The sequence below is a fragment of the Ascaphus truei genome, chromosome 4 (assembly GCF_040206685.1).
Source record: "Ascaphus truei isolate aAscTru1 chromosome 4, aAscTru1.hap1, whole genome shotgun sequence".
Classification (NCBI taxonomy): Eukaryota; Metazoa; Chordata; class Amphibia; order Anura; family Ascaphidae; genus Ascaphus; species Ascaphus truei.
In genome coordinates, this window is record NC_134486.1 from 210204303 (window position 1) to 210218511 (window position 14209).

Below are 14209 nucleotides of genomic sequence, written 5' to 3' on the forward strand. Positions count from 1 at the left end.
GCGCCCCGATCGGAGGGCGCTCTTCTGCTGCTTCGGCGCGCGCCCGTCACACTCGGGCGCGCGCCAGGCTACTGCTGCGGCACAGAACGGGCAAATGCTCGAATAAACTGTGCCGCAGCAGTATATATATATATATACATATATATATATATATATATATATATGTATATATATATATACTGCAGTGTGTGGTGTGTGTGTGCTGTGCCTGTTGGTTGTCTGTGAGTGTGTGTGGGTGTTGTGATTGAGTGTTGTGTGTGTTGGTTGTGTGTGTTGTGATTGTGTGTGTGCTGTGCCTGTTGGTTGTGCCCTCCTTATGGTGTCTGCCCTACAATAGCGCTGTGTTTCTGCTCTCCTCCACTGGCAACCTGCTTCGCTGTGATCCTCTGCAAGTGAAAGGGTAGGCTGCCACTATATCAATCATACTATGAATGTACAGAAATAATAATAAAAAAAAGTGTAAACACTTCCCCGCTCGTGCTTGCAAAATTATGCAGGACACCCTGTGCTCATGCTTGGAGAGTCGGTGATGTCACCGCTCTCCACGGCAGCGTGGACGCAGCCTAATTTTGCAAGAGCGAGCTGTTGAAGTATGTAAGTATTTAGGCTGCGCTTATAGTGCCGGCGACGCGACGTCGCCCGAAAACAAATGCATTGTCGCCGCCGCCTCGTGCGCTTATAGAAAGCGTGATGTGGTGACGCAATTTTTTGAAGCCGGCAATATTTGATTTTTCAGGGGCTGACGCCTCATGTGACAGCCCCTGAACCAATCAATGGCCTGGTCGCCCACGCCGCCGCCGCAAAGCGAAATACAACTTTCGCTAGCGTCGCCATCGCGGGCTCTATATGCGCGGCATGAGACATATTTGTATTTACATTGTATACCGTTTAATAAAGGTTTTTTCTTTATGTGATTTTGATTACATCAGGCAGGGGGGGCCCGAGAAATTTCATGGATTAAAAGGGGGGCTCGGCATAAAAAGTTTGCTCACCCCTGCCTTAGGACATAGATACAACGTCATGGGTTATGGTTGCCTGATACTATACATCTCATATACATTGACCTTGTCCCCTTGCAGATGCACTTACCAGAACACACTCCTACAGTCTCTATAAACTGTCCTTACTTACTACTTAGATTGTAAGCTCTTCGAGTCATTGACTCGTTTTCCTAATGTTACTTTTATGTCCGAAGCACTTATTTCCATTATGTGTTCTATTATTATTAAATGCCGAGGGATCGCGTGAGGCCCCTGCAATTCTAAAACTTACCTGGACTCTGCCGGCGTCAATGTGGGGTCAAGTGACGTGACGTCACATGCGAGGTAAGGAGGGGGGCTCAGAACGGAGAGGAGCAGGCGGGGGGAGGGGGGGCACAGCAAAAAAAAGTTTGCACGCCCCTGGTGTAGAGACAAATAGAGATGAGATATACACAACTTAAGGAAGAGGAAAAGTCAGTGAGGTTTGGGTAAATACCTTAGATGGAACAAAGATAGACATGTATAAAGAGGTGCAGCACAGGGAGCAAACATATATTTTCCACTCGGGTCAACATTTGCCCAATCAAACTCATCTTCAAACTTTACTGTTCATTTATTCTATCTATATTTTCTCTCTATAGCACTACATCTAACTCTCCCTCTAATTTGCTCCTATCTCTTGTACTGTATAACCCAGATAATTAGTGCTTACCTGATTTCTGTTGGAGTTTTTATATACCACATAAAACAGTTCAAATCATAAGATACAGTGAGATAGCGTAATGAATCCTCAAACTCCGCCTGCAAAAGCAGAGTAGGAAATTAATCACCAATTTAAAGTGGTTTCTAACAATTAGAACTGTCAACACTACAGTAAATGCTAAAATATATCAAAATAAAAGAAAATACTGAGTCATCCCTCTGATTTGTTTGTTTAATAGAGAAGTGAGGGTTCTGATATTTAAATGGCATAACTAGAGTAAATATGTAAATCAATATGAAGACAAATTATTCATGTACAGTATACATGGGAGAAGCGCAGGGATTCACTTTCTGTTTTTTCACATATGTATGGCCAATCTGTTCACATGCAGCATGCTCCTTACACGGAGAAGCGAAGTGAATATGTATATTTGTTTTACAGTATATCATAAAGAGTAAAAAAAAAAAAAAAGGGAAAAGGCTTGAGTGTTTACTAAACAGGGAGCAAAAAAACAAAAGAAAAATGGCAAACAGTGCACTAGTTTGTAATGAGGGCTGAAATAAAACCAATAAAATAAAGGTATATTTAATAAGCACAAAGCAAACAAGTGGAACTGAAAAATCCTCTGACGCGTTTCATGCGTTTCGCGCACGTGGATACAGCCCTATGAAGTGAGGAGAGAGCTTTCATGCTGTAACGCTCGGCCTGCCCACAAGCCAGACGAGACCCCGGGACTGAGGTGGAAAGGGATAATACCACACACCTAACAGTATACGGGGGCATGGCCGGAGTGTGGAAGTAGCGTAGATGGTCCGGGTAACAACAATAGAAAGAGTACCGTACTTGCCAACTCCAGCGGTGGTAGGTATAGTCCGTAAGCCAATGGTCGTGGAATGGAGAGAGCAGCATAGTTGAGTGTCCGTAAGCCTGGGTCGTGGAGTGGAGAGAGCAGCGAAGTAGATTGTCCGTAAGCCGTGTCCAAGGGATATAGAAGTCTGCAAGGTAAAGAGTCTAACGCCAAGTCCAAGGGTACCAGAGAGCAGCATCAACGAAGTCCAAAGCCAAAGGTCAATATCCAGGGAGGTTAGCAGAATATCCAGGGACAGGAACAGGGACTGAAAGACAAAAGGGGCCAGGCAACAGCAGACAGCACCAAGGTACAGAAGCTATGCAGAGCAAGGAGGTAATGGTGAGGGGAGACTAAATAGGGGGTTGGGACCTATCAGAGGAAGGAGAGGAACAGAGGAGTGGTCTGAGGAGAGACTTGATAGGAGGGAAGTGTTTGGGAAGCTGGGGCCTATCGAAGCAAGGGGAGGAATGGAGGAGCGGCCCGGGGGAGGATCTGATGGGAGAAATGTGTCTGGGTAGCTGGGGCCTGTCACAGCAAGGGGAGGAGCGGGGGAGCGGCTCGGGGAAGAGCCTGATGGGAGAGAAGGGCCTGGGGGGTGGACGTGATGGGGAAGAGGCAGGGAAGCGCGTGGAGTGTGCGCCGTGTCATCGGGGGCGGAGTCAGGCACCCGGCGCAAGAAAATGGCATCCTGGGCCTAAGGGCACGCGCGCGACCCGGAAGTGTGGGGGCAGCGGGAGAGGGAGCTGCAAGGAGTGAGGTACGCCACCGGGGAGCCTGTAAGAGAGGTAAGGAAGCGCTGGAAGCGGTTATACCCGCAGCGCGGATCCTTACAGTACCGCCCCCTCGAGGGTCGGACTCCAGACGAACCATCCAAAGTTTAAGGGGAAATTTTTGGTGGAATCGTTTGAGCAGAGATGGAGCGTGAAGATCCGTATGCGAGACCCAAGAACGGTCCTGAGGTCCGTATCCCTTCCAGTGAACCAGAAATTGGAGTTTGCCCCTGGAGATGCGAGAGTCAATGATGTAGTGGATCTTTAACTCCTGTTGTCCTGGTACAATGGGGGGAGGAGGCCGAAGCGAAGGATGAGCGAATCGTTTGCCTTGGATAAAGGGCTTCAACAGTGAGACATGGAACACTGGAGAAATCTTCATAGAGGGCGGCAGGCGAAGCTGATAGGCCACAGGATTAATTTGTCTCAGAATAGAGAAAGGACCCAGGAACTGGGAGACAATTATAGAAGAAAGCCAGACCTTATCTCCAGGTACGAACTTATGGGCCTCCCGACGAATCCTATCTGCTTGTCTCTTTTGTCTTAGCACAGATTCTTTTAAAACTGTTTGAATCCTCCTCCAAGACCCCTGTTGGGTGGATACCCTATCATCAGCTGCAGGAACTCCGGACCTAGGAGAATGCATGGCAAGACGGGTAGGATGAAATCCGTAGTTTACAAAAAACGGTGATTCTTGAGTGGACTCGTTTTTTAGAGAGTTAATCGCGAATTCTGCCCAAGGGAGCAACTCAGCCCAATTATCCTGAGAATCAGAAGAAAAACAACGCAAATACTGTTCAAGGGACTGGTTCATGCATTCAGTTTGCCCATTCGTTTGGGGGTGGTAGCCTGAGGAAAACAGAAGGGTAATGCCCAACCTCTGGGAAAATGCACGCCAGAATTTAGAAACAAATTGAGTACCCCGATCCGAGACAATGGACCACGGGACGCCATGAATACGGAAAATCTCCTTTACAAAGATATCCGCCAAAGTACTGGAATTGGGTAGACCCTTGAGGGGAACAAAGTGAGCTTGCTTGGAGAATCTGTCCACAATTACAAGAAGAGTAGTCATACCATTAGACGGGGGAAGATCCATGATAAAGTCCATGGCAATGTGACTCCAAGGACGGTCCGGGACCGGGAGAGGTTGTAGAAGACCAGAAGGCTTTTGACTGACATATTTGTTTTGTGCGGAGACTGGGCAAGAGGAGGTGAAAGCTCTAATGTCCTTTATCATATCATTTGTACACTATAACACCTCACGATAGTGGTTTAGATGTCATGAGACAAAATTTTACTAATTCACACAAATCAAATCCACCTGTGGATTATATTATGCTCCTCCTACATTTTGTTCTATATAAGAATTATTTTAAGTTCGAACAGACTTTTTATTTACAGACAGCAGGGACGGCGATGGGTAGCAATGTAGCCCCATCTTACGCTAACCTATATATTACTGATTTTGAGGAGAGATTCATCTATTCTTCAGAGCATTACAATAAGATGTTATTTTATTGTAGATACATTGACGATTTGCTATTTCTTTGGGAAGGTACAGAGGAGGTGCTTACCAACTTTTTTGATTATCTTGATGGGCTGAATACAATTGTAAGATTTACTAAAAACTGGAGCACAAAACAGATCTCGTATCTAGATGTGCTCCTTACATATGAAAATGGAGAACTGCATAGTGATCTCTATAGGAAGCCCACAGTAGGAATAGTACCTTGCATGCATCTAGCTTCCACCCAGAGCGCCTGAAACAAATGCAACCATTTTCTCAAAAAATCAGAGCTACACGAATAGTTGACAGGCCAATTACATTGGATGATACTCTAAAAGAGATTGAGGAGAGATTTGTGGAAAGGGGACACAATAGGTCTGAAATCATTACAGCTTTTAACAAGTCTCCACAATTACCTTTAAAAAGTGATCGTCTTACATTTGTTAGTAAATTTACAACTGCCAGTGGTTTTATTAAAAAAACACTTCAGAAACACTGGAAAATACTACAGACTGACAACACTCTTAAGGATGTCTGTAAAGATTTCTCACGTTTTGCTTATAGACGGGGAGAAAATTTAAAGGACATCCTAATTAAAGCCGATAATGAGAAACACTATACCACTCCACATTTCTTGAGTTCACCCAAGGCAGGCTGTTTAAAATGTTATGGATGTAGCATCTGTAACAGTCTAAACACTGGGGACAAGTTTTATCATCCCAGAAGTGGCAAATTGTTTAAAATTAAAGATCGTATCACCTGCACAACCACAAATATAGTGTACATGATTAAATGTCCATGTGGATTATGTTATATCGGTAAGAGCAAGGTAGTATTTTCTGAAATACTACCAGTGCCATGCGCTACCGCAGGGAGACAGTCAGAGATCAGGGAGGTTAATGCATGGCGAAGAAAGTGGTGCAGGAAGGAGGGGTTTGGGTTTTTAGAGCACTGGGACTCCTTTTCTGAGAGGTGCCATCTATATTCTAGGGACGGATTGCACCTCAATGAAGAGGGATCTTCTGTGCTAGGGGGGAGAATGCTAAAAAGGTTGGATGAGATTTTAAACTAGGATGGAGGGGGGAGGGGAATGAAACAGATAATGAACTAAATGGAATAGATGAGGATACAAGGTGGTATGGAGGTAGAATGGGGGCAAGTGCAAGTTTGACAAGCAGTGAGACACCCATAGTAAATACAGATAATACTAGAAAACTTCTAAAGACTAAACCAAGTGGGAGCAGAAAGGAAGGGGCAGATAAGATAATAGTGGAGGCTGAAAAAAAAGTTAAATGCATGCTTGCTAATGCAAGAAGTCTGACAGATAATATGGGGGAGCATTATGATATCATAGGCATTACTGAAACATGGTGGGATGAAACTCATGACTGGACAGTTAATTTAGAGGGTTATTCTCTTTTTCGGAAGGACCGAACAAATAGAAGGGGAGGTGGAGAATGTTTATATGTTAAACCGGATCTAAAACCTATTATAAGGGATGATGTCTATGAAGGGAATGATGAAAATGTAGAGACTTTGTGGATAGAAATTAGCAGTGGAGGTAAAAGTATAAAGAAAATGTTTGTGGGAATATGCTATAAACCACCAAATATCTGTGAGATTGAGGATGTTAAAATACTTTTGCAAATGGAGAAGGCATCAAAACTGGGTCATGTTTGCATAATGGGGGATTTTAATTATCCAGACATAGACTGGGGCAATGAGATTAGCGTTACAACAAAAGGAAACAGGTTTTTGGGGGTGCTTAAAGACAATTATATGACCCAAATTATTGAGGAACCAACCAGGAGAGGGGCAGTTCTGGATTTGGTCATATCAAACAATGTAGAAGTAATAACAAATATTCAAGTCCTGGAACATTTGGGTAACAGTGATCATAACATGGTCTCATTTGAAATAAATTATCAAAAAACAGATTACTTGGGTTCAACAAAGACTTTAAACTTTAGAAAGGCAGATTTTAATAAACTGTGGTCTAATCTAGTATTAACAGTGTTGATCAGAAAGGTGATCAGAAAGATTCCCCCTCTATTGAGCACTCAATCCTGAAGTGGTCTGAAAATGGACTAAAAATTAACCCTGTAGTATAATACTACAAAATACTGGTAAGTTGCCCAGACTCACCGCGGAAATCAAAAATAATAAAATTTTATTAATTCTACATAGAAGGTTAAAAACACATATACATTATTAAAAATCCCCATGCTAATGTGGTAAATGATCCCATAATAGAGAAAAATAGTTAATGTATATCTCTATATACTCATATGACATCCAAAATAGGTACTAATAATATGGTATGGCTACGATCATATAGGTATTTAAATGGTATATATAAATCCTAATTAATGTGGCTAGTGTGATGCAGTAACATTTGATCTGTGGAATAAATATTGGAGCCTAATTGTGCTATTACATATGTGGAATGTCAGACAAAACGTCGGTGGCAATAATCAGATCAATCAGAGTTCAAATCTCAGTCTGTTGTATTACTACACTACCTAAGAGTACTCTACAGCTGTCCAGCCTTCCTACCTCTCACCTGTCTCCCCTACAATCTATCCTAAACACTGCTGCCAGAATCACTCTACTCTTTCCTAAATCTGTCTCAGCGTCTCCCCTGCTGAAATCCCTCTCCTGGCTTCCGATTAAATCGCGTATCTCACACTCAATTCTACTGCTCACTTTTAAAGCTCTACATTCTTCTGCCCCTCATTACATCTCAGCCCTAATTTCTCGCTATGCACCATCACGACTCTTACGTTCTTCTCAAGGAAGTCTTCTTACTACCCCCTTTGTATCTAAAGCTCTCTCCCGCCTTAAACCTTTCTCACTTTCTGCCCCACACCTCTGGAATGCCCTTCCCCTCAATACCCGACTAGCACCCTCGCTATCCACCTTTAAGACCCACCTTAAGACACATCTGCTTAAAGAAGCATATGAGTAGCACTGGATAATCATGGACACATGACACAAAGCTTGGCCCCCTGCAGACGCACTTACTAGTATTCCCTCCTACTGTCTCTGTACGCTCTCCCTACCTACCAATTAGATTGTAAGCTCCTCGGAGCAGGGACTCCTTCCTTAATGTTACTTTTACAGTATGTCTGAAGCACTTATTCCCATGATCTGTTATTTATATTTGTTATTTATATGACATGTATTACTACTGTGAAGCGCTATGTACATTTTATGGCGCTATACAAATAAAGACATACATACATACATACATACATACATACAGCAAGGCTAAAAGTGGTATTCCCAAAATCGGCTATTGGATTGTAGCTAGTGCAAAGATATTATCCATCCAATATGCCACTAAAGTGTCTAGTTGCAGCTGTAGGCTGAGTACAATAGTGGAAGCTTTTGTAAATAGCAGAGAAACAAAGATGTATTAGCCCGTGAAACTGATTCAATAGTATCACATTAGGTCTTATATATGCAGAGAGTAACCAGGTATTGTCATAAAACAAAACACAGCGTTTGCTGCCATATAACCACAATATCCAATATAGCAAACATATGCCACTATCGTAAAGCATATAGAAGTGTACAAGGTTAAATAATCTTGTTCTATCTCCCAAATAGAGATGCTTATCGGTACAAATCAATTGAAAGTACTGCCACAAAATACAAGCCTGCTCGTAGACCAAACGATAGGATGTCGCCACTTAGGGTGACGTCACGAGAATGACGCCCTACGTTCCCGATGCACGTTTCACGTGTTCACCACGCTTCATCAGGGGGAGGAGGGATAAGAACATGTTCCCGTTGGTGATCATTTTATACTCGCAAAGGAGTGTCTGGTTCAGCTCACTGCCTGTGATAGGTGGAGTCTTAACCAATAGTATCATGCGTATCCTAGAGGCGTGGATACTATCTTGCATCCATAACTTTTGTTTTGCCTTATAGGATTAAAGACACTGGCCACTCATGCATGTGTACAGAAGACCTGTGAGGGGCAGATCGGGGTAATGGAGCTATATCTGAAGGTAAGTAAAGAATGATGTGGTAGAGTATCTATGTCGTTATTCAGAGGACAATAAAATGAAATAAACAGTTTTGTGTGTGTGTCTGAATTGCTTTGACTATGATTTATTTTGTATAGGAATGTTTCCTCAATTATTAAAACCTGCCCTTATTGGTCAGAGCAGGTCATAGTTAAAGTAGAAGTGTATCTGAGATTCATACACTTAAACAAATGTAGGGATAAAGTTGTTATTGATCTATTAATAGTGAAAATAAAAATAAATATAAAAAATATATAATTAAATAAATAAGTGTAGGTACTACTATTGATCATATGCTGTTACCATAAATAAGGTGTGTATCCGTGAAAACATTAGATGCATCTCAACCACCTCTGTGACTACATAATTAATATTCTCAGAAAGACTAAATAGTTAGTGATAAATATACATAGATTACCCACATAGGAAAACCTCCAGATAGTGCCAATATAGTTTAAATCTATAATTACATAATACTCTGTGAGGGGTGTAGGAATGTGACTCAAATATAAATTCCTGCCCCTAGCGGACAATGCAGGTCGTACTTAAATAAAGGAATTATATATAGGGTGTAATATGTGTAATATACAGGTTTAGGAATGGATGTATAGACTGACCTATAACTAAATTACGTGCAAATCAAAAAAACTGAAACTGCCAAAATAAATATAGTGTATTGTATAAATACCCAGATTAAATTAAAGGAGAGTAAAAAGATCCTTTATTTGGGTCATTTGGAGCCAGTGTGTATCATTGGAAAATCCAAAGGCATTCCTGTTGTAAGAGGAGACCTGTGAGGGACAGATCGGGGTAGTGGAACTATATCTAAAGGTAAGTGTGGATTATGTGGTAGCATACCTCTGTCGTTTGTTTTGAAAACAATAAAAATAACAAAATAGACGGTTTATATGTGTGTGTCTGAAATACTTTGACTTTGGTTATTTTGATTCATTGATTAGATTGTGTAGGAGTGTTTCCTCTGTCGTTTGTTTTGAAAACAATAAAAATAATAAAATAGACGGTTTATATGTGTGTGTCTGAAATATTTGACTTTGGTTATTTTAATTCATTGATTAGATTGTGTAGGAGTGTTTCCTCTGTCGTTTGTTTTGAAAACAATAAAAATAATAAAATAGACGGTTTATATGTGTGTGTCTGAAATACTTTGACTTTGGTTATTTTAATTCATTGATTAGATTGTGTAGGAATGTTTCCTCAATTATTAAAACCTGCCCTTATTGGTCAATGCAGGTCCTAGTTAAAGCTGAATTGTATCTGAAATTCATATATTAAAACAAATGTAGGGATAATATTGTTATTAGTCAAAAAGTAATAAATGAGAAATATAAAAATATGTTGAAAAATGAAAATATATACATATATAAGTGTAGGTAATATTGTTACATCTTATGTTGTTACCATAAAAGAGGTGTAAAAAGACTGAAAATTTAGTTATAAATATACATAGGGAAACCTCCAAATGGTGCCATATAATGTAGATCTACAATTACATAATTCAGATATCAATCTGTGAGGGATGTAGGAATGTGACTCAAATATACAGTAAAGTCCTGCCCCTAGCGGACAATGCAGGTCATAGTTAATGAAAGAATTATATATATGGTGTAATATGTGTAATATACAGGTTTAGGAATGGATGTAAAGACTAACCTATAACCCAATTGCATGCCAAAAATAAAAACAAAAACTGAGACTACCAAAATAAATATAGTGTATTGTATAGCCTGATTAAATGAAAGGAGAGTAAATAAACCCTTCATTTAGGCCATTTGGAGCCAGTGTGTGTAGTTGGAAAATCCAAGGGCATTCCTGTTGTAGGAGCCGTTGGTCCCAATTTCCTCCTCTTTTATCTCTGGGTATAAATTCGATCCCACAGAAATGCATAGCTTTAGGGTCCCCATTGTGATGTTCCAGGATATGTCTCGCAACTGGGGTATCAATCGCGTTGCGTACACTCCCTATATGCTCCAGTACCCTTGTTTTTAGTGGTCTGTGGGTTTTACCCACATACATCTTGCCACATACACAGGTCATCAGATAAATTGTTCCACAGGAAAGACAGTTTATGAAATCTTTAATCTTGAATGTAACACTGTGGGTTGAATCCATAAATTGTTTTGTGACTTGCATGAACGGACAAGCTTTGCATCTTGCACACGGAAAAGATCCGCATGATTTAGTGCCCAACCATGTTTTTGTCGGGTGTGTGTCTAGATGACTATGGACTAGTCTGTCTTTTATGTTTTTGTTACGTCTATATCCTGTTGTTGGTGTGTCTCTCAGGATTTTACGTAAATCAGGGTCCTCTAACAGAATGTCCCAGTGTCTGTGGAGGATGTGTTTGGTTTGTTGTGATTGGTTATTGTATGTTGAGATAAACCTAATAGTATCCTCCTGTTGCACAGTCATTTTCGGAGATAGGAGTTCTGTCCTTGAGGACATTAGGGCCCTATAGTAGGCTCTCTTGATTAGCTTGTTACTATACCCTCTAGTTTGGAATCTCTTAGACATATCTACTGCCTGTCTGATAAATTCTTCTGTTGTGGAACAGTTCCGTCGCAGTCTTAAGAACTGTCCGATAGGAATATTAGTGATAACATGTTTCGGATGATGGCTGTTAGCTCTTAGGAGACTGTTGGTTGCAGTAGGTTTCCTAAAAATACTCGTCTCAATTCCATCAGTATCTGTTCTAGATATGATGATGTCCAGAAATTCTATTTTATTTTTATTAAGTTGTACCGTCAGTTTTAGATTATAGTTGTTTTTATTCAAACTTTCAATGAAGGTATGTAGGAGTGTCTCCGTACCATTCCAAATCAGGATAATGTCATCAATGTATCTGACCCACAAATCCACATGTTCAGTATATAGCTCATTGTCCTCCACAAAGACCAATGTTTCCTCCCACCAGCCTAGGTATAAATTGGCGTAGGTGGGAGCGCATGTGGTCCCCATGGCGGTACCCTGTATTTGGTGATACAGGGTATTGTTAAACATGAAGAAGTTGTGGGTCAGTACATAATCCAGAAGTTTCAAGATTAGGTTATTGTGAGGTATGCAGTCTGTACTTCTAGCTTTCAGAAAATGAGCTGTGGCTTCCATTCCACTCTTGTGTGGAACACTGGAGTACAGTCCCTCCACATCTAAACCTACTAGGATAGAGTCATGGTCCAGATAAATACCCTCCAATTTACATAATATGTCTGTAGTGTCTTTTACGTATGATGGTAAAATGTCAACATATGGACGTAAGATTTTATCTAGATATACACTAGTATTGGATGTAATATTCCCGATCCCGGACACTATGGGTCTCCCTGGTGGAGGTCTTTTCTCTTTATGAATCTTCGGTAGATGGTAGAATGTGGCAGTTCTGGGTGTCTTAATCAACATAAACTCATATTCACTCTTAGAGATAAGTTTTTCTTCTAGACCCAAATCAAGTATAGTCTTGAATTCTTTCAAATAAGAAAGTGTGGGGTTTGTACGCAGAATGGAATAACACTGTAGATCTGAAAGAAGATGCTTAGATTCTGTTACATAGTCATCCTCGTTCAGGGTAACAATGTTCCCCCCTTTGTCTGATGGTTTGACAATGATTGTTTTGTCCATTTCCAAATCTCTAAGAGCTATTCTTTCCTGATAGGTCAGATTTTGTACACCTTTGTCAGATCTAAGGGTCATGAGATCCCTAGTAACAAGTTAATTAAAAACATGGATGTTAGAACAACTTTCAATAGAAGGTGTAAATTTAGATTTCTGTTTGAGATCAGTGTAAGGGCCTTCGCCTGAAGGACTGAGACTTTCTACTTCTAAATCCTCCGGGGTCTCCAAATTATTAAGATCTTGTGTTCCTAGAAATTCTAAGGGTGTATTAGCTATTTGCCACTGTTTCCTTTTTTTGAAGAATTTATGTAGTGATAGTTTCCGACAAAACAAATTAAGATCTTTTATACAGTCAAAAAGATCCAATTGACTAGTAGGGCAAAAAGACAGTCCCTTAGACAGAACACTCACGTGGTTAGGGTTTAGGGTTTTGCTAGATAAATTAATTATCTGCGTCGTCGACTCCTCCCCCGAGGATTTCTCCTCTTGGATGGTTCCTGGTATGCCCATCTCTCTCGATCTCTTAGATAAGTGGCCCTTTCCCCTCCTTGTTTTCCTCTTGTTGTTGGAATAGGGAAGAGGCCTGTATTCTCTAAAAAAGAAGAAGAGGGGCCTGATCTTTGTGGTAATGGGAAAGCTGTGTCACTGTCTATATTTGTGGTTTCCTGTGCATGTGTTATGGTATCCTGTTCAAAGTCACTAGCGGAGGCTTCCCACTCTGTGGATGAATCTTGTGCCTTAGAATATACTCTCTTTGATTGATGTTTCAATTTAAAGCGGAACATTTTCCCTTCATTAAAGTCATCATAATCCCTGAGGAATTTTTTATGTTTCCTCTCTTTTATCTCTTTTGTAAATTTGTCTATATTTGCTTTCAATTTATCTTCTAATCCTTCAAAGAGTGGATCGGGCTGCCATTTGATTATATCAGCTCTAAGAGTTGTTAGTTCAGACTTCACCTGATTTCATCTTTTTGTTTCATATTCAACGAGATGTTGCATCAATTGTGCTGAACATTGGAGTAAGATTTTCTCCCATTTTGCTATGAAGTCTGTATCTGTTATCTGGTGGGACAGAGGAACCTTAACTCTGAGTCCTCTTGGGACTAGTTCTGTTTTCAAATAATTTTCTAAGCTTGCAACTTCCCACCAGATTTTTGCTCTTGAGCTGTAGGCTTTTTCTAAATTTCTGAAATAGCTGTTTATGTCAGACTGTGTTCCCTCTACTTCAGGTTTATGTGTAGTAGAGAATATTTCTAAGGCTTCATCAAGCCAGTGGTCAATGTCTTGTCCTTCAGTTAATAATTTAGACATGGTATATACCTAAATCCAAATCCAAAATTGCTTAGTTATTTGGGATGCTTTTTGTATTTAATCCTAAATTGGAATAGGGGGAGGGGAGCTGGTCACAAATATAGAACAAAAGATGTTCCGAAAACTAACAGAGTATAGGTGAGTGAGACCGCATCACCATAATTACAATAGAGTAAAGTGAAAGGTGCTCTGGAGGATAGTGTTATGATATTAACAGTGTTGATCAGAAAGGTGATCAGAAAGATTCCCCCTCTATTGAGCACTCAATCCTGAAGTGGTCTGAAAATGGACTAAAAATTAGCCCTGTGGTATAATACTACAAAATACTGGTAAATTGCCCAGAATTACCACGGAAATCAAAAATAATAAAATTTTATTAATTCTACATAGAAGGCTAAAAACACATATACATTATTAAAAAT

At 40.5% G+C, this 14209-nt stretch overlaps 1 protein-coding gene across 3 annotated transcripts in view; it reads right to left on the bottom strand.

The window, feature by feature from the left end:
* The window catches only part of CATSPERE (catsper channel auxiliary subunit epsilon), an 891786-nt gene that overhangs the window by 592744 nt on the left and 284833 nt on the right, over positions 1-14209 (bottom strand). For all 3 annotated transcript variants that reach the window (XM_075596820.1, XM_075596822.1, XM_075596819.1), the window contains one exon: positions 1693-1781. In XM_075596820.1, coding sequence (XP_075452935.1) covers positions 1693-1781 — 89 coding nt within the window. The remainder of the gene's footprint in view (positions 1-1692; positions 1782-14209) is intronic.